Source organism: Oryzias latipes, chromosome 8 (assembly GCF_053564925.1).
Source record: "Oryzias latipes strain Hd-rR chromosome 8, Olatipes_Hd-rR_3.1".
In the NCBI taxonomy this organism is placed as follows: domain Eukaryota; kingdom Metazoa; phylum Chordata; class Actinopteri; order Beloniformes; family Adrianichthyidae; genus Oryzias; species Oryzias latipes.
Window position 1 is genome coordinate 22,181,911 of NC_136244.1, and position 26,708 is coordinate 22,208,618.

At 40.3% G+C, this 26,708-nt stretch overlaps 2 protein-coding genes across 4 annotated transcripts; both read left to right on the forward strand.

The window, feature by feature from the left end:
• Nucleotides 1-1,310: 1,310 nt before the first annotated feature.
• On the forward strand, nucleotides 1,311-5,361 carry cnp (2'',3''-cyclic nucleotide 3'' phosphodiesterase). The gene is made up of 4 exons (XM_004071286.5): nucleotides 1,311-1,496; nucleotides 2,419-3,775; nucleotides 3,851-3,978; nucleotides 4,075-5,361. Exons 2-4 carry the CDS (start codon nucleotides 2,458-2,460, stop codon nucleotides 4,534-4,536), a joined length of 1,908 nt encoding a protein of 635 aa, XP_004071334.1. The 5' UTR covers nucleotides 1,311-1,496; nucleotides 2,419-2,457; the 3' UTR covers nucleotides 4,537-5,361.
• A 1,022-nt stretch (nucleotides 5,362-6,383) lies between these two features.
• On the forward strand, nucleotides 6,384-26,243 carry aclya (ATP citrate lyase a). 3 transcript variants are annotated; one of them, XM_020705135.3, is made up of 29 exons: nucleotides 6,431-6,570; nucleotides 8,031-8,206; nucleotides 8,922-9,082; nucleotides 10,194-10,316; nucleotides 11,875-11,937; nucleotides 12,013-12,203; nucleotides 13,951-14,030; nucleotides 14,497-14,627; nucleotides 15,427-15,545; nucleotides 16,423-16,559; nucleotides 16,664-16,725; nucleotides 16,807-16,924; nucleotides 17,003-17,154; nucleotides 17,698-17,791; nucleotides 18,129-18,270; nucleotides 18,353-18,521; nucleotides 18,601-18,705; nucleotides 18,793-18,989; nucleotides 19,057-19,138; nucleotides 20,989-21,099; nucleotides 21,186-21,313; nucleotides 21,407-21,500; nucleotides 22,572-22,726; nucleotides 22,812-22,962; nucleotides 23,046-23,189; nucleotides 24,552-24,665; nucleotides 24,753-24,835; nucleotides 25,039-25,115; nucleotides 25,214-26,243. In XM_020705135.3, the coding sequence occupies exons 3-29, from the start codon at nucleotides 8,924-8,926 to the stop codon at nucleotides 25,306-25,308; spliced, it is 3,276 nt and encodes a 1,091-aa protein (XP_020560794.2). In that variant the 5' UTR covers nucleotides 6,431-6,570; nucleotides 8,031-8,206; nucleotides 8,922-8,923; the 3' UTR covers nucleotides 25,309-26,243. The 3 variants fall into 3 exon arrangements, with proteins under 3 accessions (XP_011476241.2, XP_020560794.2, XP_023813193.1); XM_011477939.4 differs by lacking the exon at nucleotides 8,031-8,206 and having other exon boundaries at nucleotides 6,384-6,570; XM_023957425.2 differs by lacking the exon at nucleotides 8,031-8,206 and having other exon boundaries at nucleotides 6,444-6,570; nucleotides 8,870-9,082.
• Nucleotides 26,244-26,708: the final 465 nt, after the last annotated feature.

Genomic DNA, 26,708 nt, shown 5'->3' on the forward strand with positions numbered 1-26,708 from the left:
CATTTGCATGAGCTGTTGGGAAGCTGCTTCACCAAAATTGGATAAGTAAATTATCGTTCTATAAATAGAGTTCTAAAATCATTAGTGATTAAATGTATTTATGCATATAGGGCCTTTCTTTAGAGAACGATTTTTAGTCTCTATTTTTCAAAAGAATTTAACAGTCAGTTGGCTCTAATGGATTTCAAGTGAGGCAACATTTGGCTGCTTTACCTATTTAAATCATTATTGAAATAATGCATCCACAATCAAAGATACAGTAGTAGGTCGCCAATGCTTTGAATTCTTATTCTTTTTGGCTCCGGTTAAGTGTTGACATGCAATCGATAAATAATACATCACAGATCTTTATTGCACCCAAATAACAGTTTTTCTTGTATAGATCTTAGATGATTGGGTTAGCCTGAAACAGGCATGTCCAAAGTCTGGCCCATGGGCTAAATGCAGCTCATGTTCAAAATTGTACCAGCTACAAGCTGCTTGAAATGGATTTGCTAAATTACATTTTACACTAGTTTACCTGTGACAACAGCCTGTGGCTACTTGTCCTTCAGAGCCTTAATGGCCAGATCCAAAAAAACAAATGTATTGGTTTCTGTGACCAAAACCACAGAGGTTTTACTTCTGAAGAAGATACAGATTTGTGTCGTTTTCCTGTTTCCACGACTTCAATGTATAAGTTTATATTAATATGTAGCATTTCATATGAACCACATTTATGGTGGATTTTTTTTTTTAGACAGACTTTTTCATTACTTCAGTTCTGGTCTTCAAATATGAAATTTATTGTAAATTAGATAAACGATGTATTTGAAAATATTTGTGTTATACAAAGTATTCCCTTTCAAAATGGTTTCATCAAATGGTTCATTTGTATTTTTTCTTTTTTTTTTTTTATCAAATGGGTTTAACAATGCAGGCTGACTGGCTGGCCCTCACATATTTGGACACCCCTGCAGTAAAATCTGATGTTTCAACAGAAGGAGATGAAATCTTTTTCTGTGTTTTCTCGTGTCATTGTGAACATTTGTATGAAGAACACCCATAACTCCTTTACCAATTTGAAGAAATTTTTTGATTTAAAAAAACCCAGGATTAACAGACAATGAAATGCATTAAAAAACATAAACTTTCTGTAAACGTGTAAAATTCTAAGGAAATACACATTTCTGTTAATTTCTTTGACCTGAACAAAAGCCACAACAAGTTTGTCTCAAAAATTAGATGAAATGTTTTATTAATTTATTAGTATTTTTATTAGAAATGACTATTTACAATATTTTATATTCCTGTGCCGCCCACTTCCGGTTGGCAGGGGCGTGCCTGGCCCTGCCCACTTGCGCGTTCCCGGGAGTTTTCCTTTTTTTTTCTTATTTGAATCCCCCCTCCCTCGTCAGAGTAACGTGTCTGCGGCCAGCGCCGCGTTGTCATTGTATTCAGAGGGACAATAACGTGGTCAGCACAGCAGCACCTCCAGCTTCACTGCTACTCAACTGGTAAGCGGCGTTTCAGAAAACCTTTCACATGCTAGGCTACTACAGCACGTGCGCACGTCCAGTTGATGCTAGCTCGTTACGGTAACAGTTTAACTAATTTCTCCCACGCTAACTAAAGTTAACCAGACTATTCGCGTGTTTTTTTTGTGATGTTGCAGAGAGGACTGAGCGTCCGCCTGGCGGGGAGAAATCGTTTTTGTCTCGCGTGCTAAATGTGCACGCCACTCCCCACCGCACCAAACCAACATAAATTAGCCAAAATATTCGCTTTAAAACAAATGTTTAAAATATTATTTTATTATTAACTAATATTTTTAAGTTAAATTTGATTTCAATTTGTTTAGGTTGTACTAATTTGTGGAACCTGGAAAATAGTGCTTCAGTTTCGTTATCTGTCTTCTTTTACGCCTGACGGATTCGCCTTTTTAGCTCTTCCTCTTTCTCTAAGAAACAGTTTCATTTGGCTCTTTTTTAATATGCAACTTCTAATCTTTCTAATTTGTCGAAGGAAGCTTTCGCAAGTCACTATATTCAATAAACACTCGTGCATTTCCTTAATTAGCCTTTGTCTGGAGGCGAGGTTTGGTGTCCAAACTCCTACGAATGCTTCTATAAAGCTGCTAAATTAAATGCTTAAAAAAATGCTTCTTTTTTTACCACGCCCCTTTTGTTTGCATAGACCTAGAAAAATCAATTCTGTAGCCTCACGCGCTCAGTTCAAGGGTCAAAAACCACATTGTGCAAGTGGTTTTGGCCCATTTTTAACTCCTTTTCTTGCACAACTTCCTGTTTTAAATCTTTTTTAGCTTAAAAAATGATGAGCACAAATTCTGGAAATGGAGATTTAAATATGATCTTTTCTTTTTTTTTAGTTTGTGCAGTTTACTGTCAGTAAATGCTGGGTTTTGTGGCTGTGTTTAAGGTACACGGTGGTGAGCGACGCTAAGCTTCAAATACAAGCATGGATACTGAGAAGAGTGAGGTTTTAGACATGCCGGAGGCTCCGAATCAAGAGGAGGTGGCGGTTATGGAAAATCGAGAGGAAAAAGTGGAGCCTGAGAAACCAGCAGCTGCTGTCGAAGCTCCCGAGCAGTCGCCAGTAAATGATCAAGCTGAAGAAGAAGTGGCAGGACAGATTGCAGAAGAAAACCAGGAAAATACGGAAATTCTGGTTGATGAAGACGCCAAAAAGTCAGAAGGTGTGGAGTTGGTGGCCCCATCTGAACCAGATAACTCGACCGAAAAGGCTTCTGACCCAGTTGCTGCTGCCGAACAACCGTCTGTGCCAGAGAACAATCCAGAGCTCCCGACTTTACAAACTCATCTGGCAGAAGGTGCTCCTGAACCGGAGCCAGAGAAATCAGCAGAACCAGCTCCGGTAACTGAAGTGCAAGAGCAAGCGGTGCTTTCAAAAGCTGTGGAACAGCAGCCAGCTGCAGAACCATCCACCAAACAGGAGACCAAGGAGGAACCAGCAGTGGGGGAAGAGCTTTCCTCAGAAAAGCCAGCACAAGCTGCTGCGTCAGAGGAGGGATCAGCTGAGGGTGGAAAAGGTGACTCGGCTCAGTCTGGAAAGGAAATCCATGCTCAGTCTGCTTCTGTAATGGCAGCTGAGCCAGCACAAGCTGAAGGTGTTCAATCAGAACCAAAAGAGGCTCAGAAGGAAGATGTGGCTCCAGCTTCTGGCTCACTGTCTTTTGCCCTTTTGAATCAGGAGCAGACCAAAGATGCCTTGAAAGTCTCTCGTACCCTTGTGGTCCTCAGAGGCCTTCCAGGAAGCGGCAAGAGCTTTCTGGCCCGTGCCATAGCAGATTCCTATAAAGACCTCTGCTCTGTGATCTCTGCCGACGCCCACGGCATAAAGCCAGAAAATCCAGAGCAGTCCACAGAGGGGTACAAAGCTCTGGATGAAGCTGTGGTCACCTGCTGCAAGGAAGGCGGAGCCTCATCTGTGCTAATAGTGGTGGATGACACCAACCACATCCACGACCGCGTGGCCCGCTTGTGGGAGATGGCTGAGGAGCACAACCTGGTTTTGATCTTCCTGGAGCCACAAACTGAGTGGAGACTAGATGTCGCACAGTTGGCAAAGAAGACGAAGCGCCAACTGGACGAGGCCAAACTGGAGGCAATGAAAGTCCAGCACGAGGAATTGTCCCTTCCTCTTTACTTTGGCTGGTTTCTCCTGCCAGCGGTGCAGGAGAAGATCCGGTGCACATCCATGGACTTCCTGAAAACTCTGGACACGCTGGAAGCCTTCAAGAAACACCTGATTGACTGTGAGTTCCTCTAAGGTTCCTCTATTAAGTCATGCCTTCATTTGAACTCACTTGCATCTCATCTTTTATTTAAAGTCACAGGAAAAGCTGAGAAGGAGGTGGATCTGGAGCAGTACTACAAAGCCAATGGGACTTTGCACTGCACCACAAAGTTCTGCAACTATGGAAAAGTAGAGGGTTCCAAAGAGTATGCACAAAATCCAGTAAGAACTGATTTTATTTTATTTTGTTGCTCTGTGCCCTTTCAGGTTTTGTTGTTGTTGGTTTTGTTGTATTAATCTTTTCAATCCTTTCTCCAGGCGGTTAGAAGTGCCTATGGGTCGGTGTTTGAGCTGTCGCTGACTGCTCTCTTTGTCACCCCTCGCACCGCGGGGGCCAGAGTGAGCCTCACCGAGGAGCAGCTTCTCCTGTGGCCAGCTGATGCTGAGAAGGAGGTGGAGTCGGCCGTCGCCGCAGCCGCCTCCCTGCCCCAGGGAAGTCGCGCCCACATCACTCTGGGCTGCGCAGAGGGCACAGAGCCCGTTCAGACGGGGGTAGATCTGCTCCAAATCCTTGCGCTGCAGAAAGAGGGCCAGCAGGGGGAGCCGCTTGAGATGGAGCTGGGCTCGTTGATCTATTATGGTGAAGGAAGGTGGATGCTCACACTCAGAGAGCCCATTGCCGTTCCCGCCTGTTTTTCCAGCTTTTATGCATACAAGGAGCAAGAGCCACCCAAAAAGGAACCAGAGAAGAAGAAGCAAAAGAAGTGTTCCATACTGTAACCCAAACAGTCTTGGAAATGTGATCTCTAAGCAGCTGATGATACCTTGGGCTCACTTTGTTGAAGGTTTGTGCAGTGTTTGGGGGGTTTCAGTTAACTCATCCACTCGACCACGAGCTGCGTGCCTTTTTAATGTTGATTTGCACCACAGCCTGAGATGCCTTCTGCTGAGGCTTGTTGTCAGTATGCTTCATTATCCCATTCTGCTGTTAGTGCCAGAGTTGCATCTTCCGATTTCCCATGATCCTCTTAGTGTCAGTTGAACTTAGGTCCCTCCCACAAGCTGCATCTATCAGAAAAACTTCTTTCTTTCTACTCATCAGTATACAGGTGTGAGAGAAATAATTGCATGCAACCTGATTATTATATTTTCTTTAGTACAGGAACACATGGCACCTTCTAGAAATAGCTCTGCCTCTGAAACGTTCTGTAGATCTTCACATGGTGTTCAGTGCAAACCCATGCGGTCAGTTTTGTTCGTACAGCCTAAGACATTTGATAGAACCTGGGCCAAAGTGATGTATTAGTGCGAATGTCAGACAGTCTTTGTTGTGAAATCTTCATATCGTGCCTAGTTTGAAAAAGGGAGAACGCTGTTGAATCTGACATTTTGTTTCTGAAGTTGCACTTAATATTTATGAAATGCTGTGAATTCAAGTTCATTTTTTGTAATCCTTTCTTACCACACTCTTTGAGAAGCACGTCATGTACTGCATTTCAACTTGTACTCTGTAATTTTTGAAGGGCAAGTCCTACATTGTGTAGCTCTTAATCACTATTTTTGCACTTGTTTTGTACACTTAATAAAAATGCTTTGCTCCAAGGACCTTCCGTCTCTTCAATGGCATTGATGCTTTTCACTCAGCATGTCCTTGCAGTAAACAGAAGAATAACTTCTGGCTCTAATTTTTTTATTACAACTTGTAACTAAAAGAGTTAGCCACCAAGGGGCACAAGTAACTTCATCTGAGTTTCTGCATGGTGGTTTTAAGTCAACGTGGCTTCCTCTTGATCTTTATCACAGTTGCCTGAAGAAACGGGTTTTAATACCTCTCTACAAATTACCTCAGTGTCCAGTAATTGACCTTCTATGCAGCGAAGTTATTGCTATTTTGTGGCAAAACGAGTGGACACGTTTACAAGCTTTATGTTCCAGATTTTTTTTCTCTGCAGATGATGAGAATATTTAATTGAAAATGAAGTAAATATTTGTTAAAGACAAATAAGTTTAAATTCTGAGTTAGATTTTTTTACTTTTCCTAAACATTAAACAAAATTCTATGATTGCAGCACCTTTTAAGAATGTATTTTATTTTGAAGGCTTCATTACTTGGTCGGAATTAACGAACATGTTAAACATTCTAATATATATATATATATATTAGAATGGTTAACATGTTCGTAACTTCTCCGTACACGGGGGTCAAACATTCATTCATCTACTTCCGTTTGGCCTTTTAGGGGTCTTTTTTTTATTTTATTTTTTTTATTGAACAATTGCAACATACAAAACAAGAAAATACAACAATTATGCACATATAATGTACAATAGAATTCTGAATACAGAACAAACGTGTTACATTCTTTAAAAAATACTAATTAATAACAAACACAAAAGGGAATAAAAAATAAAATGAAACAAAAAAATAAAGAGAAAATGCGAGAGTAACCTTTGATGGGCGAAGGCAGGGGACACCTTGGACAGCTCTGTCGCAGGGTAACATATATCACACACCCATCACTCACATTTACACGGAGTCAAACTTCTTAAGTGAAATTTCGCATTTTAAAAAGTGACCCCCCACAAAAATGGTCAATTATGAAATTTCCGAGGGGCATTGAACGCCCCAACAAGAAGGAGCCAATCAGAGGCCAGGAAGCTTCGGCGAGTCTATCGTCAGATTACCTTTGCCAAACAAAACAGGCGAGAAGCGACGGTTCATCTCCAAGAAACAGGCTGATCCACGCAGGCGGGGAAAGCAGCGTGACACAGCAGGCATCCCCGGACACGACACACTTCAGCGACACAAAATAGGTGAGTCATTTGCTTTTTCAATCTTAAATTGTATATTTTCCTAGCTTTAGGCTTTTTTAACATCCATTTTTTCCAAATGAAAAACAAAAAAAGTAAGTTTTAATAAAAGTAATGGAATTATGTATATATATATATATATATATATATATATATATATATATATATATATATATATATATATATATATATATATATATATATATATATATATATATAAGTGCACCTGCTCAGTTATTTTGCAGTCAGTCCATCTTCTGTTTGCAACTGTTCCTGCATGTTTTCTGCAACACCACTGACAGGTCAGCTGCAGCACAGAGGAATCAGAAGATGAACAGAACCTCATCTGTTTAGCCTAGAACCTGCTTGGTGATGGTGACTCAGGAACAGTGAGGATCAATAATGAGAAAGTGGTCCAAAGAAATGGCTGCCAGGGCTGCAGGCAGGCAAAAGCTTTCAGCTTAATGAAGGCTCACTCCATCCCTGCAAGGTTATCGGACATCCTTGCTAGTTGAGCTCTGAGAGGAGACAATTAGTGATGTTATCTAATATATTGTTAGTTTTTGACACTGTCAATTTAGTTTGAGCAGAAAATATTTGTGGTATTTTCATTAAAGACTGTTACAATCTTTGGCCCGATCCTTTTATGTTCAGAGACTGCAGCATGGTTTGCTTATTTGCCTATTTAGATGATTTATTGTTATTGTTAAAATAAAGATTTAAATAACAAATACAGCACATTAATGTCTTCTTAAAAACTTAAGCATGATGTAATCTAGTTGCACCTTTTAAGAAAGTGGAAAATTAGGGTCTAATTCGTTCATCTTTTCCTCTAAAAACACACTTTACTTCAGTCGTTGTTCTCTTTTTAAAGTAGGATCTCAGTTGCGGCTGTACGATAATCACACCAAGTCGATGTGAAAGCCGAATGCGTTAAGGTTTGCGGGTGGTTTGGTACGGAAGCCTCAGCAGGATGTGGTTGAATGAGACACAAGTAATTAAGCATCGTCTCATAAGTGTGCTCACATTAGAACTGCAGTCGTCTGGTTCTTGTTGAGTTTTGAATGAAGCTAACCTAGAGTGATCAAAATGACTAAAATAAAAAATAGAATTAAGGGGACACGATGTAATACAGTTTTCAGTAATATTAATAACCAGATTTGTTAAAAGCTGCAATTAAGCTTGATGCTGTCCGCTCAGTTCTAGGGGAGAATTGAATGGAAATTGAATATTTATGTCCACCTTACAGTTTTATAGAGGAGCTATTTGCTATCAAGTCAGAATAATGCATCTCTATTACTCCCATCATACTTTGAAAACAGGGATTTACTCACTAATAAGAAGAATAGAAAGTCCTTTTTCTAAGTCAATGCAGGAACCTGTGGACAGAATCAATATTGTCTACATTTTATATTTATTAACTTTTAATGAGCTTTACTTTTGTTTTTTATTTATTTTTTCAGTTAGTGTTCAGTCAGGTGGCTTGCTTCCTTCAGGGTTTGGTGAACAGCATGCCAGAGGCTTTAGGGGCCAGACACTCTCACACATCTCCTGGTTGAGCTTTTTTCTTCTCCTTCTCCTTGATCCGAGCTGTGGCAAGAGTGACATTGCAACAACAGGAGAGTCAAACATTTTCAGGGTCAGATAAGTGTCTCCGCTCATCTTGGTCTTTTGGAAGAACACACAGATAACAGAAATAGATTGAGAATGAAATTCAACCTTCTTGGTTCTTAAGTTGGGAGTTTTATAAGCAAGGATGTTGAATTCTCCATCCCTTAAAATGGTTTGTGGTCTTATTTCCTGCAGGAGTTTCAGCTTAACCCTTTGACACATTTTCGTGCATAAATGCATGAAACCACTTCTGCTCCAAACTTATCTTTATTTAGCATCTACTTGCTACTTGAAGGGAAGACATAATTGATTATCAATTAGCATCAAGGGGTTAATAGACATTTTTCTGAGCTTTTAAAGTTAATTTGACAATTTCTTAACCCAAAAAAGTATAGAAAAATGCCATAATAATAATAATAAATAAAAAATAAAACTGTAGCCAAATTTTAGCCTTTAGGTTCTCCAAATGAATAAACTGAAGGTCAGTCTGATGTTCCTGCTGCAGGTGTTTTTCTGTGAATTGCTTTGTATATTTTAAATGCAAATATCAATCTTGAAGTTGTTTTTTTTTATTCCTCTGGTTTAAGTTTTCCTTTTTTTAATTTAAATCTTGGCTTCAAACCAGTATATCTTTGTTAAACTTTCCCCCAAATCCTTTGTCTCTGCCCATAACCCGACTCCAATCTCAAAGTCTCATCTCCTTGCTCGTCCTCTCTCTCCTCCATCCCTCCTGTCCTGAGCAGTCATGTCAGCCAAGGCCATCTCTGAGCAGACGGGGAAGGAGTTCCTCTACAAGTTCATCTTCTCATCAGCTGCGGTCCAGAACAGATTCCGCTATGCTAACGTGACTCCGGAGACCAACTTTGACAAACTGACGCAGGAGCACCCGTGGCTCCTCACAGAGGTAAGAGGTGGTCGTGACAGAAATATACGTGGACGCCTATCTACCGTCTCATTAAAGTACGGCCCCCCCTGCAGATGGCAGTAAACAATCCTCTATTTATAGAGGCAGTTCCTCAGTCTGGCAAAGGAGCCAGAGTCTTCTGGTGACGTCACCGTTGGGAGTGGTCAGTCTTTTCCTTAAGTGCAAATGACGCAAAGTAAAAGCGCACGAGAAAATGGCGACAGATACTCTCAATCTCACTGTTAGATTTAAAGCCCACTTTGTTTTTTGTTACTTTTCCTCTCAGCATCCTTGCAGAAATGCTGTCACAGATGGACAGTCTGCAGTGCAGCTTAATAAAGTTATCCAGCTGCAGGGACGTCGTCATTTGTCTGTCTCTGTCGGTTTTCTATCTGAAGGGTAAAAAGATTGTGGAGGGCAGATCCACGGAGATGTGTGGTGCCGTACAATTGATCAGGAAATCACATTAACCCCTCCCCCCCGCCCCCAGCTCCCTCCTCCTTTCACTGGCAAGCAGCTCGGCAGTAATGGCTTCACTGTCATAAGTCATCCTCTAGATTTGACTTGCAAAAGTGGTGGTGGGGGAGGATGTTATGGTGCCGCTGTCATGTAGGGGTGGATGATAGAAGAGGGATTCCTATTAAACCCAACTCATCAAAGACCCACCCCGATGAAAACAGTGTTTTTAACATGTTCTTGTTGTATTTTTCTGATGATGGAGGACATAAATTAAGCTCAAAATTGCATTTCTGGGGAATTCTTTATTCAAATTGTTGTGAATCAGGAGCAGACTACAGAGAGCTGCACCAATGGTCCCTCCCACGACTCAGAGGTGAATTTCTGATGAATTATTGCCGCTTTGCAGAAACCATGTCATAAAAAACAACACAGGATTTTGGCTAAAAACAGCCTAATTATAATTATAATTAAAAGATCACTGGGAACGCTTTTAGAATAGATCAAAAGATGATCGGAGTTGGACTTTAATGAAGGCTTCAAGTTGAGCTAAATGATGAATTACCTAAAACTGGCATTAAGCATTTAAATGTTGTCTTTTCAAATGGAAACTTTGAGCCCAGATGAAGTGATCACGCCTGTCTTCCTCCTGCAGCGGCTGGTGGTGAAGCCGGACCAGCTCATTAAGAGGAGAGGAAAGCTGGGTTTGGTTGGCGTCAACCTGGACCTGAATGGTGTCAAAAACTGGCTCAAGCCACGTCTGAATAAAGAGGCGACGGTATGTTTTCCTTCCTCTGCCCTTCACCAAAGACCACTGTCTTACTCTGCCTAAGAGCCCACTAACCTTCCTGTCACCCCATTTTGCTAAAGCCCATGCCGCATGTCTGTTTGCTGCTTGCGGATCAGTCCAGTCCAGTCAGCACTGCTAAGCCGAACGCCGCCACTGAAAAAAAAAAACAAATCAAAAAACTTGTTTTAGCTGAAAGATGGTTTTTTTGTATCCCATAAATCTAAAAGGAAGTCATGCAGAAACTGCAGGGCTCATAAAACAATAAAGAAGAATGTTTGGACGTCCCAGTGGTGAAAATGCACATATTTATCATCCTTTAGATCATGTAAAAACAGCTGCAGCAAAATAACTGTAGACCCAGCCCACTGAAAACTGTGTTTTTAACATTTTTCTTGTGGCATTTTTCTGATGATATATAAATAATACATTAAGAAAATCAAGCTCAAAACTGGTATTTCTTGTGAATCGGGCGCAGACGGAAAAATGCTATTTGCAAAAGATCGTATTTAGGACACCCAAAATACTCTTCTCCATTCCGATGGATCCACTTGTGGACAACTAGATCCATTTACATCTTGGAGTGTGTGAGGGGCTGTAAGCTAGCTTGCGAGTGTGTAAGCGGACAGCTCTTATGTGTGACGGTAAGGGGAGGCGGGGTTGCAACGTGTCAACGGTGCCGCCTACAACTCAGAGACGAATTTCTAATGAACTATTCTGCGACTCTGCAGAAATTATGTTCTAAAAAGCAACACAGGTTTTTATTTTATTTTTGCTAAAATAGTCACAATTAAAAGATCACTTGGATCCAAAGATGATCAGAGTGAGTATTTGAGTGAAATTTGGTGTGGTTGATTTCATGTAAAGAATATTTGGGTTATGTTATGTTAATGACAGAGATTAATTGGTGTCCCTGAGCATGCATGATGGATGCAGTGTCTGATTTGCATTCTGAGGCTGGATGTGGCTGGTTCCTCTCATGTTCTTTCCTCCTTTTCCGAGCATTTTTGCTTCCTGGTTTCTATAGTTCTAGTCCTGTAATCAAGAGAGCATTAGTTACTGTGGTTTGGAGCGAGGTTATGTACCAACAAATGATCAAAACTGCCTTTTTTTCAAGTGAAAGCGTCAAGAAAAGCAAGGAAATGCCTCCTCATTTATCTCATTGATCTTGTTGTTTTTTTGAAGTCAATAACGTCCTGTTATTGTTGCTCTCTGCAGAGTGGCAGTTCTGTCTTTACTCTCTCCGGCTGGCTGCTCTCAGAAGGTCCCCAGTGACTCTTTGTGCCTGTTGGCCTTTAACTGCAAAAGTGACAGATTCCATAAAAACGAGCCGAGGCTTTCAGCTCCACTCTACATTTACAACTCTCCTTTCTTATTTCAAATGCCAATTAATTTTTGTCAAGTGACAGGCTTCGGTTGTTTTAATTCCACTTTTCCCTGAGGTACATTTGAGCAAAAGCCATTTTCTCTCCACAGAAAAAAAATTATTTTTGAAGCTTTGTTTTTGCTTTACTTAAGAATCTGAAATTGTTCTGTGGATGACTGACAGGTGGGGAAAGCAAAGGGAATTCTCAAGAACTTCCTCATCGAGCCGTTTGTGCCTCACAAGCAGGTAAACCTCATTCCCAAAATCCGCAATGTTCCAGTCTATTTAAAGATAATCACTTTTTTTTTTGGCTACTGTCAGGAAGAGGAATTCTACGTGTGCATCTATGCCGCCCGAGAGGGCGACTATATCCTGTTTCACCATGAAGGGGGGGTGGATGTTGGAGACGTAGATGCCAAAGCCCAAAAGCTGCTAATCAGGGTGGATGAAAAGATAGATGAGGACCAGGTGAAGAAAGCCCTGCTGACCAAAGCGCCCAACGACAAGAGAGCGTAAGTCTGACGAAACGTGGACACTGAGCTAAATATTGTCTATACATTCATTTAAAAATGAGAAATTTCTATGTTTAGCTTCACATCAAATGCATCTTATTTTAAGATTACTTTTAGGGATTTTCTTGAAAAAAAAAAAACATTTTAGGCTCACATCCATGAAAATGGTGTTTCTAACATGTTCTTGTTCAAGAACATCCATTCTTAACCCGCTGAATCCCTGGATACAACAAAGCTCCCTGCCAAGATTTGAACCAACACCTTGCTGTGAGGCGTCCCAAGCAAAAAAAATGCATTTTTAATCTCAAAACCAGGACTTTCCTAAACTGTTGCTTTTAGTTGCTTTTTTGTCATCTTTCTTAAAATTTCTTCATATTTCAATTGATTTTTAAAGTAAACCTGTATCCCCATTTTGAATCCTGACACATAAATAATTTATATATTTTACATTTATATTACAAAATTGCATATGAACAGGGAGGAGTGGTAAATAAAGCCTCATAATTGCTCTTCAATTGGCAGTAAAAGCTGGATCGGGAGCAAGGTTCCATTTCACAAATATTTTTTCAGCAGTGCTCTTAGTGTGACTTCTGCTCGGAAGCCACATTCAGAGCAGAATTTTGATGGGATGGATACAGAGGCTTGCCCTCCAGTGACTCCTGTCCATTTCTCCTGAGGCGCTCTCGTGACAGCAGAGTCTGCCGGGACCCGTTGTCATGGCTGACGTTTGAAGAAGCAACCCCTGAAATGACTCATCGCACCGCAGACAAAACCAAAACCAAGAAGCCGATTTTCCACCTGATGGATGTGGATGCTGCTTTGTTTTCGATGGTTTCTGCCATGGGGGTCTGTTAGTTCAGGACACAGCTGACGTTCATGATACTATCTCCCCCTTCTCTCCACTTGACTTGTGATGAATGGGGCAATCTAAGGTTTTCCCTCCCCAACAACAAGCACCCTTGCTAATTTACAGACGGGCTGTTTCCTGTCAATACAAGTGTCAACAAAGCTGAAGTGATGTTGGCTGCAGCTTATCATCACTCACATTATTTGTCACAAGAAAATTGTGTTTCATAGCCTGTAGATAACAAATATGGTCCGTTGCATACATACACTGGCCACTTTGAGTCCAATATAAAAGTTCTGCTGCTAAGTTTACATTTTTAAATGTTTAACTTGCACAAATCTTATGTTTCTGTCATTTTTTTTATGGTAAAGACCTATGGGAATCATCTTTTGATTTATTTTCAAAGTGTTCCAAATGTGGTCTTTTAATTATGATTATGACATTTTTAGCTATAAGGAAAAGGGCAAATTTTAATAAACACCTGGACTTTGCAGGAAACTATGTCCTAAAAACAGCATAATCATAATTAAAAGACCTCTGGGAATGATTTTAAAATAAATCATAAGATGATTGGAGTGGGTATTTAATACTTTTGCCCAAATTTAATACAAAAACTGATGTATATGATTTTTAAACCTATACACTAAAGCTATTTGAATTTGTGCTAACTTTGTTTATAAAATTCCGAAAAGAAAAGTATTTTAGGCATTACATGCAAAGGGAAAAGCAATTTTACAATGCAATTACATTAAAAGTTAGAGTCTAGTCTTTAGAATCATAAATTATAGTTGAATTTTAGCAGAACTTGATTGTACCCATCATGATTGTTTTTCTCAATTGTAATCCTTATTATGTAATGAATGGATTTGGCATCTGAAAGTCTTCATCATCTCTCTTCAGGGTTCTGGCCAGCTTCATAGTTGGGCTCTTCAACCTTTATGAAGAACTCTTCTTCACATACCTGGAGATCAACCCTCTCGGTGGGTTTTCACTTCTCCCACCCAAAAAGCCATGATTTGTCTCTGTGAAAACAGTTAATATGACTGGATTATTTTAAAAATGTAAAGAAAGGAGACTGAGTTGGGTAAAATTATTTCCAAACACCACAGAAAACGTCGACTCTGACACATTTTTTGCGAGAAAACCGTGAAATAATTCATGCTGTTGCTGCTTGATGAAGGAAGTTGTGGGTTTTTAATGAAGTAATTTGGCACCAGCACATGCCCCCCGGCAGCTGTTCTTGTTGATGTAGCTGCGCTCCTACTTTGATGTCCGGCCACTCGTCCCCCCCCGCTCCACTTCCTCCTGGCACCGCAGGAAGCCGGGTGGATCACCTGAGTCTGAGCATCAACTCTTCTCACTTTTAATTGATTATCACTTCCTGTATGTGCAGCTTTCTTGGGGTATTTCAGTGACATCTTGTAATTTTTTTTACTACTTTACTAGTTGTCACAAAAGATGGAGTTTACGTCCTGGACATGGCAGCAAAGATTGATGCTACTGCCGACTATATCTGTAAAGCCAAATGGGGAGACGTGGAGTTTCCTCCCCCTTTCGGCAGGGAGGCATATCCTGAGGTGAGGAAAGAATAGACCGGGAAGTGTCATTGTGGGTTTTTTTCTGCAGTAAATCATAAATCCTGTAGAAAAGAAAAAAAAAATTTCTAAGGACATGAAATACAAGGATTAATGAAATCTATGGGGTTCCATTTATGCCAAAAATATATTTTATGTGTTTTTAGTTCACTGTCTGGGCATTTGGTCCACTAACAATAAAAGCATACAGCAACATAGATGTGGATCAAAAATATGGACATAAACAATATACCAAAGACATAGAAAAAGACGTACATATTATAATCTTTGATTCATTTTTTTCCTTATGATTTGCTATCAAATAAACTGTTAAATTAAAGACCTTTGTCTTATGTGTGTAATTCAACCTTTGATGCATTAATTTTTCAACTCGGGCCATAAAAGCAACATGTTACAATTGTCATAAATTGACAGAGTCTAGCTAAAAATAAACTCAGCTTTAAATAATGAAGCTTGTTTGTTTAGGATTCTTTTTCCTCTTTTCGGAGCCCATTAGAGACATAGATTGTCAGTTCAGCAGACGGCCCGGTCTAATTGGGCTCCTGTGAGGCAGAGCAGAGGTTTGGGACAGCGGGTGTCTTTTGATTAGAAGTGTTTTTTTTTTTTTTATACTTCATCTTAGCCTCCAGCTGTAGCTAAGGCTGCTGTAAACAACCATTGAGGTATATCCCACCGGCTGGCGGGTTTACGGCAGATTTAAAACCTATTTCCATGTCTGCTTTGTTGCTTTTGTGGGATCGATTAAACAGTGCTCTTACCACTGTGTCTGCATGTCTTGCAGGAGGCTTACATCGCAGACCTTGATGCAAAAAGCGGCGCCAGCCTCAAGCTGACCCTGTTAAACCCTCGAGGCAGAATTTGGACCATGGTGGCTGGAGGGGGAGCTTCTGTGGTATACAGGTAAACAAACTGAATAAGAAGAGCACCAGAAATACTCAGAGGGTGCTCCTTTTGCTCGGCTCATTATCCATAGACTCTTGATGTGGTTCCACTACGCATAATTAGGTTTGGCTTTCTGAAGAGATGCAGCCCAGAGACGAACACTCGGTTCCGGATGCTGCTGTTTTAGAGGGTCTGCAGAAAGGAGTTTGCCGCCGTCTGTCGAAGACGTAAAGCGTGACGTGCAGACACATCAACCATGACTAATAATTCCCTGTGTGAACTGCTGAGTTCTTCTATCCATTTGTAGACAAAAGTGATATAAGAAAAAGAAAAAAAATGAATTCATGGTGATGGCAGATTCTTAAAACGTCCTAAATACATTTTAACTAAAGTAAACCCTATAAAGCATTCAATTCCATTTTAAGAGTAATCTAGCTGATGAGTACAAATGGTAAAATATAAATAAAACCATAAATGACTGCAAAATGATGAGCTTTTTAAAACTAGTGTAAAGACAATTCTAAAAACCAAATTTCAAAAGTGGCCTAAATGTGGCTTTTGTTCTGATTAGATGTTTGATAAAAGATATGTACAGTGGGGCAAAAAAGTATTTCCCATTCACTAATTCTGCAAGTTATCCCACTTAAAAAGTTAAGAGTTCATCAATTTTTTGAAACAAAAGAATCCAAGATTTTCTTTAGGATGCTGAGGTTGAAACCACCAGGAACGAGACTTAAAAGAAGACCAAAGAGGAGGTCGATAGATGGAGTGAAGGAGGACAGGGCATGTGAACAAGTTTCAGAGGATGGGGTTTGATGGAGGCGGATTATTAACTGCGCTGATGAGTATAGGAATTTAGTCATCATTTGCATGTTTATCTGTCCTAAACTCCCAGTGACACAATCTGCGACTTAGGAGGGGTGAACGAGCTGGCCAATTACGGGGAGTATTCCGGAGCACCGAGTGAGCAGCAGACCTACGACTACGCCAAGACCATCCTGTCTCTGATGACCCGAGAGAAGCACCCAGATGGTGTGAAAAAGTCAAAGCTCTGCTTAAATTCATGATTTTATTCTCCTTTCCGCATCCAGTTTATGAAAGTTTTTTTTTGTTTGTTTTTTAACCGTGCGTTCCAGGAAAGGTTTTGATCATTGGAGGAAGTATAGCCAACTTCACAAATGTTGCAGCAACATTTAAGGTATCATTTGTGTTGTTTGATAGACTTCATTTTAGCCTTTGGTGTCACATTATTTACCCTGCAACTGTTTTACAACTTTAGGGGATTGTTAGGGCGATAAAGGACTATCAGGAACCCCTGAAGGAGCATGAAGTCACCATTTTTGTCCGTCGGGGGGGCCCCAACTACCAGGAAGGCCTCAGAGTGATGGGGGAAGTTGGTACGTGTTATTTTTTAAATGAATCTTTAAGTTGCTGCTATTCTTTTAAGGTCACTTGATGGTTTGTTGCATCGACAGGAAAGACCACTGGAATCCCCATTCATGTGTTTGGCACAGAAACCCACATGACGGCCATTGTTGGCATGGCCCTGGGTCACAAACCCATCCCCATCCAGCCGCCAGTCGCTGCCCACACTGCCAACTTCCTCCTCAACTCCAACACCACATCGGTACGACGTGCAATCCAAGAGAGTTGTTGCACCTTGTCTGTTACTGTGTGTGCTTTGTCTCCACAGTCATGTCTGTCAGTGCAGTTTACTCACAGAGTGAGGGGAGGATGGCCTCAGACTCTGTCTCAACTTCTCCTCCCTTTTAGTGAATCAAATTATTTGAGGCCCAATAACCCTTTTGTGTAAGAGCACGATGGGGCATTCTAGTCCGCTCTAAAATCAGAGCAATCCAGCTTCCCCCTGAGGCAGCCATTAGAATTGTGCAGTCCAAAGGATTTCAGGGAAAATGCATGTTTGCACGCTTAGCTTCTTATTTAGCTTAAATATGTCAAACAAAAGAAATTTGTTCAATAAAACCTTCCAAGAGTTCTGCTTAAAAAAATATTTATATGTAATTTCAGGACCAGAAAATGTATCTTTACTTGTGTGGCTTGTCTTTTGTCGTGCTGAAATTTCACTGTTTGTCCATTTTTTGAATGTCCAAGAAAGTCAGGTTTTTCAAGTCTCCTCATCTAGAAAAATGATCAAATTCTTTATTTTTAGACTCCAACATCGAGGAGAAAAGAGACTGTTTCTGTGCAAAAAACTAAAGTTGAAGGTTCTCCAGCAAAGAAGGTTAAAACTGGAACTTCTGTTGGTGAGTGAAGACACACTCATGTGGTCACAATAGAGATTATTATTACTTTCAAAGCTCAAGCTTCTGTTTCATTTAGAGGGTTCTGGATAGAAGGTGAATGTGTTGTAGCTCCCTCTTTTGATGGCTGGAAAAGGCTGCCATCCAAATGCAATAACATTTAAGTGTCCAAAGGAAAACTCTTTAATTTATAGGAACTCACAATAAACCCTCATAAAACGTTTGTAGAGATTTTCTCTGCCTTGGATTGCAGAAATGGCATTAGTAAACCTTTAAAATTTCTTTAAACTGTGTCAATGTTCTTTGTTTTCTGTCTCTAATTTTTTCTACTGTTCTGCAGCAAAATCCACAGTTCTCTTCACCAAGCAAACAAAAGCTATGGTGTGGGGTATGCAGACACGGGCGGTGCAAGGCATGCTGGACTTTGACTACGTTTGCTCCAGAGAGGAGCCATCCGTTTCAGCTATGATTTACCCCTTCACGTGAGTTTGCCCCTTTTAATGTGGCTTCTCTTTGGTCTGCTGCAGGAGAGTGTTCACGTTTCCCTGATTTATGTTTTTTCAGTGGAGACCACAAACAAAAGTTCTACTGGGGACACAAGGAGATCCTCATTCCTGTTTACAAGAACATGGGCGACGCCATGAAGAAGCATCCCGATGTGGATGTTCTTATCAGCTTTGCCTCTTTGCGTTCAGCTTTTGAGAGCACCATGGAGACCATGGAATACCCACAGGTAAGTTCCCTCATGTATTGTTGGTGAGCTTCAAAGTTCCTCAAAGTTTTATGAAAATGTCCCATTCAACGGCTTTTAGATCCAGACCATTGCCATCATTGCTGAAGGAATCCCCGAAGCACACACCAGGAAGATCATTAAAGCCGCTGACGAGAAGGGGATCACCATCATTGGCCCTGCAACTGTCAGTCTAGCTTCACCTCCCTGGCAAACTGCTGATGATCCCTCTGTGTTGTTATCCTTCAGAGCAAAAGACTTTGTTTTTGTTCAGGTTGGAGGAATAAAGCCGGGCTGTTTCAAAATCGGGAACACAGGTGGAATGTTGGATAACATCCTCGCCTCCAAGCTGTATCGTTCGGGCAGCGTGGCGTACGTCTCCCGCTCAGGCGGGATGTCCAACGAACTCAACAACATCATCTCCCGCACCACGGATGGGGTCTTTGAAGGTGTGGCCATCGGCGGGGACAGGTATGAGCTGCTCCAGGATTTCAGCTTGTTGCTTTGAGCGGATGTATAACTCTAACTTCCATGACAGATACCCAGGTTCTGTGTTTACGGATCATGTGCTGCGCTACCAAGATACTCCTGGAGTCAAGATGATCGTAGTCTTGGGAGAGGTGAGGAAACCTAGATTTCTGCTTAAACCTTTGTTCACATTCAATTTTGATTGAAATCTATTAGAATGACAGGTCGGCATCCTTCCTACGTAAATCTATGTCATTCATAAATGCATCGGTGAGTGCAGAGACTACTAATGGTTAGGTTATATCATGAAAATGGAACATATCATTGTCATGGGTGTGATAGAGTATCTGTATGTATGTGTAAGAATGTCGTCAGTTAGGTACTGGCTCCTTTCCAATATAGAATTTAACACATTAATGTAACAAAACACAACCACACACACAAAGAGCCCACAACACTTGGCTCATGAGTACAGAGACACGTTAGATGTGCGAGAAGTCACAAAACTCATACATAAAATATAAGAGCATTACATCAAAAAGAAAAAAAAAACACAGTTGGCACAAAAACTCTCTTATAGGGCTGGGTTTCACCAATAATTTCCAGAATTGATTCGAGTCTCTTATTTTATAGATTCTTTCGATCCACTCTATTCGATTCAATATTGCATTTACTCGGTTTACACATTTAGACATATTTGTATAGAAATACAAAAATAATCTATACGTGTTTTGAAGATATTCATATTACTGTGATACAGTTTACGTACTTTGTAAAAAGGTGGAACACAAAAATGTGCAGATCATAATGTTCTGTCTCTCCAGGAGGGATTTTCAGTTTGGCCACTAGGTGGAGCTCGCGCTATAGCATTACACTTTATTCAAGAAGATGTGGGCAAAAAAATGGTGCTTTAGACCAAAAATGGTTACTTTAAAAAAAAAACACGTTTACTTAAAAGAGTTCGGACAATTCCTGCCTGTGGGTATATAAAGCTGTTCATTTAGTCAGCAATGTATTGTAACATCCGGCTAGACGTAATGAAAAGTCGTAATGAAGAGACTGACTTTTTTCAAATGTGCAGCTTTTAATGCAGCTTAAATGGTTCCTGTTGGCTGCAACTACGCCAAACACCTCACAAAACGGAAGACTTGCCCTGACGCTGTCTCCTTATTGGATGTATGCCCTACACACGCTCTCACGACACTCCTTTCTATTCACTTCCCCCTCTGCCCCCCACCCACACTCTTCCAATCACATTTATCTAACTGACTGGAGCACCAATAGAAACACAGAACACAACAGCATCACTTAACGCTAGCAGAGGATAGCAACACAGAATGGATTAACAGTGTTTAACGTCCGTCGCTACAGTATGTTGAGGTCACCGGAAAAGAAAAGGAATATAGGGTTGATCTCTGCTTCTATGGATCAATTTATTATCAATTTAAGCTCGGATTGATTCAGATCCATTAATCGATTTTGTCAACCCTGCCCTACTTTCTTAATAATTGTCTAATCCAATGTATAACACAAAAGGTTCCCAGGTCTTAACAAAGACGTCATCTCTGTGATAGAGTGGACAACTCAAATAGCTACTGGCTCCTTACTGGCCGCCTAAATGCTGCACGCACAGGGTGTGCAGGTGATATGGAAGTGTTTGTAAAACACCCACACAAACTACACTCCCTATTGTCTTCTAAGTTCTAATAGCCCAGAAGCGCACACTTATCAAATGAACAGCACTAACAGGCCTTTTGTGCAGTGCACATGAATGCCCAACGTCTCATCTACTTTGCCCTTTATTATCTTTGCGTGTTAAGTGTCCCTGGCAGAAAGCCTGTAGAAAAAACAAACATTTTCACTCTACTGAGCGGTCTACGACCTCGATATTTTGTGTGTGCCCCATACATGTTTGTCCACTTTTTGTCTGCAGACACTCGGTATTCACTTGTACGGCGGCTGACATCTGATTTTTACTTGTGCTTTCACTGTTCTTCATCAGATCGGCGGCACAGAAGAGTACAAGATTTGTGAGGCTATTAAACAGGGAAGAGTCACAAAGCCAGTGGTGTGCTGGTGTATTGGCACCTGTGCTACCATGTTTTCCTCAGAGGTAAAAGGCAGACGAGGGGCCTGTTTCTGTTTAGAGAACAGAATAAGTGAGGTCTATGGATGGCTGTTTTTGCTTTGAACCATCAGGTTCAGTTTGGTCACGCTGGAGCGTGCGCCAACCAGGCCTCTGAGACTGCTGTTGCCAAGAACAAAGCCCTGAAAGAAGCTGGTGCTTTTGTACCCAAGAGCTTTGACGAGCTGGGAGACATCATCAAGTCAGAAGATTTTCTCTGCCTTTTTTTCGGATTCAGTTTCTGTTTTTTTTTTACTCCAATTCAAAAATGCTTTGTTCTGTTTTGTTAACACAGAAATGTGTATGATGACCTTGTTGCCAAAGGAGTTATTCAGCCAGCAGAGGAGGTTCCTCCTCCCACTGTCCCAATGGATTACTCCTGGGCACGGGTGAGCGCTGCATTTTCTTTTGGGTTTTTCATGTGATGCGTTTTTACAGTAAATACTTTCTGTACATCAGATAATTCAAATTAACCTGAAGAGATTTCTCAGGGAAAAATATAGAAACAAAAACTGATTTTTGTGTTTTTAAAAGACATGAATTTTTCTCTTTCTAGAACTTCAACACTGATGTAATTTCATTGTTTTATGAACAGACTAGGCCTATTTTTCCAAGAACATTTTTCATTTAACTCAGTATTCTCACTTGATATAATTCGAATATTTTTCAGTTAAAAACACATCAGATGATCAGGAAACCAAATGAACTGAGTTTTGTTGTTTTAAAGCACAACTTTGCTATAAATTGTAGGGGAGGAGGAAAAGAATCATTAATTTGAAATATCACAATATGATTTTTTTATAAGCAAACATTTAGTTCAGCGTCTTACTCTTGTGTTTCGCTCAGACCCCCGACTGCCAGTTGGCAGCGGAACAAACTGAGCCTCTTTAAGCAGCTCAGCAACAAAACAACAAGTTTGAATAAATGAATGGCGGTTGTTGTTCCAAAGCTCAATGACACCTACACAACTCATTTAAAACTGAAAAAGGCAGATTGTCTTGTTAAAGATTGTATTTCTTTGATCATGTAATCTATTCTCCCATATAAAGTACATTTAAGTCGTTTTGGAAATACAAAGAACTTTATTTCCCTAATTATACTTCAAGAATCTTATTGGTTAAGGCACATTTAAGCTTTTTTATGGTAAAAAAAAACATTCAGTGTTGAAAGAAATAGTATTTCAAAATAAAAGCACCTGGAATTTGCAGAGCCTAATGTTCAGATAGTGAAATAAAATTTATTTTATAACATTTTGTTCATAATAAAGGTGTGTTAGTATCCCGACCAAGTCTTTCAAAGTCATCCTCTTTTTAAACATTGTGATATATTGTCTCTGTTACAGTCTTTGGGATATTATGGGATATATTGTGGCATGTGTATTCTGTCGAAGTATCATATCACCAGACTCTTGCCACTCAACAGCCCTAGTTAATTTGTTTTTGCGTCTGACTGTTGTGCAGGAGCTGGGTCTGATCCGTAAACCAGCCTCCTTCATGACCAGCATCTGTGATGAGAGGGGTCAGGAGCTCCTCTACGCCGGCATGCCCATCACCGAGGTCTTTAAGACTGAAATGGGTCTTGGAGGAACCCTGGGGCTTCTCTGGTTCCAGCGGAGGTCAGAATTTTGCGCCACAATCAACTAATAATTATCCTGACACATGAGGGGTTTACATGAACCCTGTTGCCACGTGCACTTGCAGGTTACCACGGTACGCCTGCCAGTTCATAGAGATGTGTCTGATGGTGACTGCAGATCACGGCCCTGCAGTCTCTGGTGCTCACAACACTATTGTCTGTGCTCGAGCTGGCAAGGACCTCATCTCCAGCCTGACTTCAGGCCTCCTCACTATTGTAAGATCTTGTACCTTGATGTTACCTGTGCCTCCACTGGGACAAAAGGCTGTCGTTTCTTACTTTTGGTTTTTGTGTGTCAGGGTGATCGCTTTGGGGGAGCTCTGGATGCTGCGGCTAAGCAGTTCAGTAAGGCTTTTGACAGCGGGATGCTGCCTATGGAGTTTGTCAACAAGATGAAGAAGGACGGCAAGTTGATCATGGGTATCGGACACAGAGTCAAGTCGGTGAGTCATTAAAACAGAAAATAAAGACAGCATTAGGGGTCAACTGATTACCAGCTAGGCCGTAGAGAAGTATTCTTGTGTGGAGAGGCAATGGAGGGTGTACCAGCTGTGTCCAACATACGCAAACGTAGAAAACTCCTGAAATTGTAACAAACTTTTGTATGTCACACTACTAGCAACTAAGGCTGTCACAGCCTCGGCTGCTCCGTGCGTGGGTATAACTATGGCCCCTCTGTGCACCCCCCTCATCAGTCCCGTGTTGCTGCGAAGTCTCTGCAATTTATGAGAAGCCATTTTGTTGGAGAATTTGCTGCTCAACTGGAACTATTGACAATTTAACAGTCACTTTTTTATCAAATTGTATTTAACTTTGTTTCAATTTCTCAACAAAACTTCAGGGAGCTATTTATTCATTTCAATTTTGAGTTGACCTTGTAAGATATGCTACTGTGCACTTTTTGTTTTTGTTTCAAAGATAAGTCATTTGATTTATTTTGAAGTTTTACTTTGTTTCACTTACTTTAAAAATTTCAACTGTTTCTTTAGTTTTTTTTTAAATTAACTTATAAAAGATGCTGATGATTCTTTTTTGAATTTACTTGTTTTTTACATAAACAGAGATAATTGTTGTTTTTTTCCCCCAAGTTTGCATTTTGCTGTCCTTGAGCGTGATCTGTAGTTTGACTCCTTATTGCGCCAGTGTGGAGCGATGTATATCAATTCTGTGAGGAACATTTTGCATTTTGGTTGCTATTAATTTTACTCAGCAGTTTTGGAGAAACCAGAGATTAAAGAAATAAAGACAACACAAAGTTTAATATTTCCATAAAATATAAACTATGATAATATGAATCAAAGTAAACTAGACATTTATATGACCTATGATAACATAGATCAATAAACTTCATTCATCTCCTTGACCGTTTTTCCCTTTCGGGGTTACGGGGTTGCCGGAGCCTATCCCGGCCACTTGGGCGTAGGCAAGGGATGCCCTGGACTGGTCGCCAGTCTGTCGCAGGGTAGAATATCCTCAATCACACGTCCATTCACTCTCACACTCACACCTATGGTCAATTTAGAGTTGCCAATCAACCTATGAAGCATGTTTTTGGACAGTGGGAGGAAGCCGGAGATCCCGGAGAAAACCCACACATGCACGGGGAGAACATGCAAACTCCACACAGAAAGGTCCCCCATTGATGTTCTGGTTCAGGTCCCCCAGCCGGGACTTGAACCAAGGTCCTTCTTGCTGTGAGGCAAGAGCGCTAACCACTGCGCCACCGTGCAGCCATCAATAAACTTAATTTGAATAAATGTATGTACATTTTCTCAACAAAAAATAAGACTTTTTTACTTTCTCAGATCAATAATCCCGACATGAGAGTCCAGATCTTGAAAGACTTTGTGAAGCAGAATTTCCCGTCCTGCCAGCTGCTGGACTACGCTCTAGAAGTGGAAAAGATCACCACTTCTAAAGTAGGACTTCATCCACTATTTTTTGTCACCTTTAACAAAAGTTGTCTGACGTCTAATAGGTAATATTTTTCTCTGTGTATCAACCAGAAGCCAAACCTGATCCTTAATGTGGATGGTTTCATTGGTGTTGCCTTTGTGGACCTGCTCAGGACCTGTGGCGGCTTTACAAGGTTTGTTTTCAACACATCACCATGTCCCTGCCTTTATTTTTCCTAACAACCATTGTGGTTTTTACATGTTTAGAATACCACGATGTGTTTTTACATACTGAAAATTTTTAAAATCACTGTCTGTTGAAAATTATTTAAACTACTTTGGATTTGGAGAGACTGTCAGCGGTTTTGTTGTTTTCTTCCTTGTCACCGCACTGCAGGGATGAAGCGGATGAGTTTGTAGACATCGGTGCTTTAAATGGAATCTTTGTTTTGGGGCGCAGCATGGGATTCATTGGTAAGCTGCTTTTTGTTGCTATAGTAACATCTGCACGAAGGCCAACATTACTGTTTATCAGTAAATCCAACTGCTTATTTTTTTTTGGATCATCTCAGGGCACTACCTGGACCAGAAGAGACTGAAGCAGGGTCTGTACCGTCACCCATGGGATGACATCTCCTATGTGCTTCCAGAGCACATGTCTATGTAATTCTCTTCATCATCCAGGGCACTCGCCGGCTCTTCTGGTCACGCTGTCAATCACCTCAACAAAAAGTACTATTGTAGTAAACAGAAGATGTTAGAATTAATATAACTTACAATTGCACTAAGAAAAAACTGTAATAACGCATTTTAGATGTAAATTCCTGTCAGTGCTGCATCTGTGTGGATGTTTGTAAAACGTGATCTCTGTTGAAGCTTGAGAGCATTTATGTTTTTCCTTGAATCGCAGAGATACCTCTCCAAATGTTTGTGTTGTGAGTTGTTTGGCTGTCTAATTCGCCTTAAATGTAAAGTCACTGTAATAAGCAAGCATGTGTGTCTTTTTCACAGTCTGCTGTCTCTGTGCAGCTCTCCTCCTTGTGCCATTTGGAAATCAGAACATGCAGTACTGTAGAGAAGTCTTATTTTATTACCATTATCCATCAGAAAAATAACAAAAGTGAATGTTGAAGATTATTTTACAATGTGTTTGAAGCAGTGCCAAAACTGAAACGATACTGGGCTTTGTCTTTCTGCTTTGTGAGTCAGGCCTGATAGCTGCTGCTATTTGTTAGTGCCCAGAAGTTGTGGAAGTACTTAAAGTGCTCAATATAAAACAAGGAACAAAAATATATTTATTAATAAATGTATTGGTTTTTTATTTTATTTACTTTCTCTGGTTAGTTTGATGCAAAGAAATTCCCAACTCAATTAATGTTTAAGTGTTGATAGTCAGCATTATAAGCCTAATACTTGTCATTTATCTTTTACATTTTTAATTAAACATAATTGTGCATATCCAGTTAAATGTGTGACGAGCAGTTTGTGTCTGTGTTTGTATGTATCCATCTTAATATAAACTGAATTCACCTCTGGACTGACTTGATATATATTAACAAATGCTAAAATTTGTCAAATATAATAAAGCTATATGTAATAAAATATTGTGTTATGGTCTTGTCTGTGTTACTGTGGCCAAAAAAGTGAAATTAGGTTGAGGGGATTTAAAACAATAAAGAATAATTGTGTTAACTATCTTAATTGCTATCTAAATTACGTATAATAATTCTATATAATTAGTTTTAAACGTAATGTGCATATTTAACTGTTTCATTTAATAAATCCAGTCTACTTTGAAATCAAATAGTTTACTATGTGCAGTAAATATACTAAAACACCTTATTATCGTTTGATTTTTTTTCCAAGTTTATTTTAACGTAGTGCCTTTCAGCTTTTCCAGTTAGTATAGTATAATGCACGTGGAATGACTAGATGTAGCAGATTATCCAAATGTACTGACTATTTACCTGCCCACAAACGCCTCACACTCGAACCTCTCAGAGAAGTGTAGTTCACGGACATCAAATAGTTACTTTTAACTGCGCATGTCAGATGGGCAACCGCTAA

Excerpts from the sequence above, each read along its gene's own strand:
- cnp (XM_004071286.5), top strand. The coding sequence starts at position 2,458 with ATGGATACTGAGAAGAGTGAGGTTTTAGACATGCCGGAGGCTCCGAAT. Across the intron at positions 3,776-3,850 it reads CAAGAAACACCTGATTGACT|TCACAGGAAAAGCTGAGAAG; the intron begins GTGAGTTCCTCT and ends TTTTATTTAAAG. Across the intron at positions 3,979-4,074 it reads AAGAGTATGCACAAAATCCA|GCGGTTAGAAGTGCCTATGG; the intron begins GTAAGAACTGAT and ends TCCTTTCTCCAG.
- aclya (XM_011477939.4), top strand. The coding sequence starts at position 8,924 with ATGTCAGCCAAGGCCATCTCTGAGCAGACGGGGAAGGAGTTCCTCTAC. Across the intron at positions 21,501-22,571 it reads TGGATTACTCCTGGGCACGG|GAGCTGGGTCTGATCCGTAA; the intron begins GTGAGCGCTGCA and ends ACTGTTGTGCAG. Across the intron at positions 24,666-24,752 it reads AAAAGATCACCACTTCTAAA|AAGCCAAACCTGATCCTTAA; the intron begins GTAGGACTTCAT and ends TGTATCAACCAG.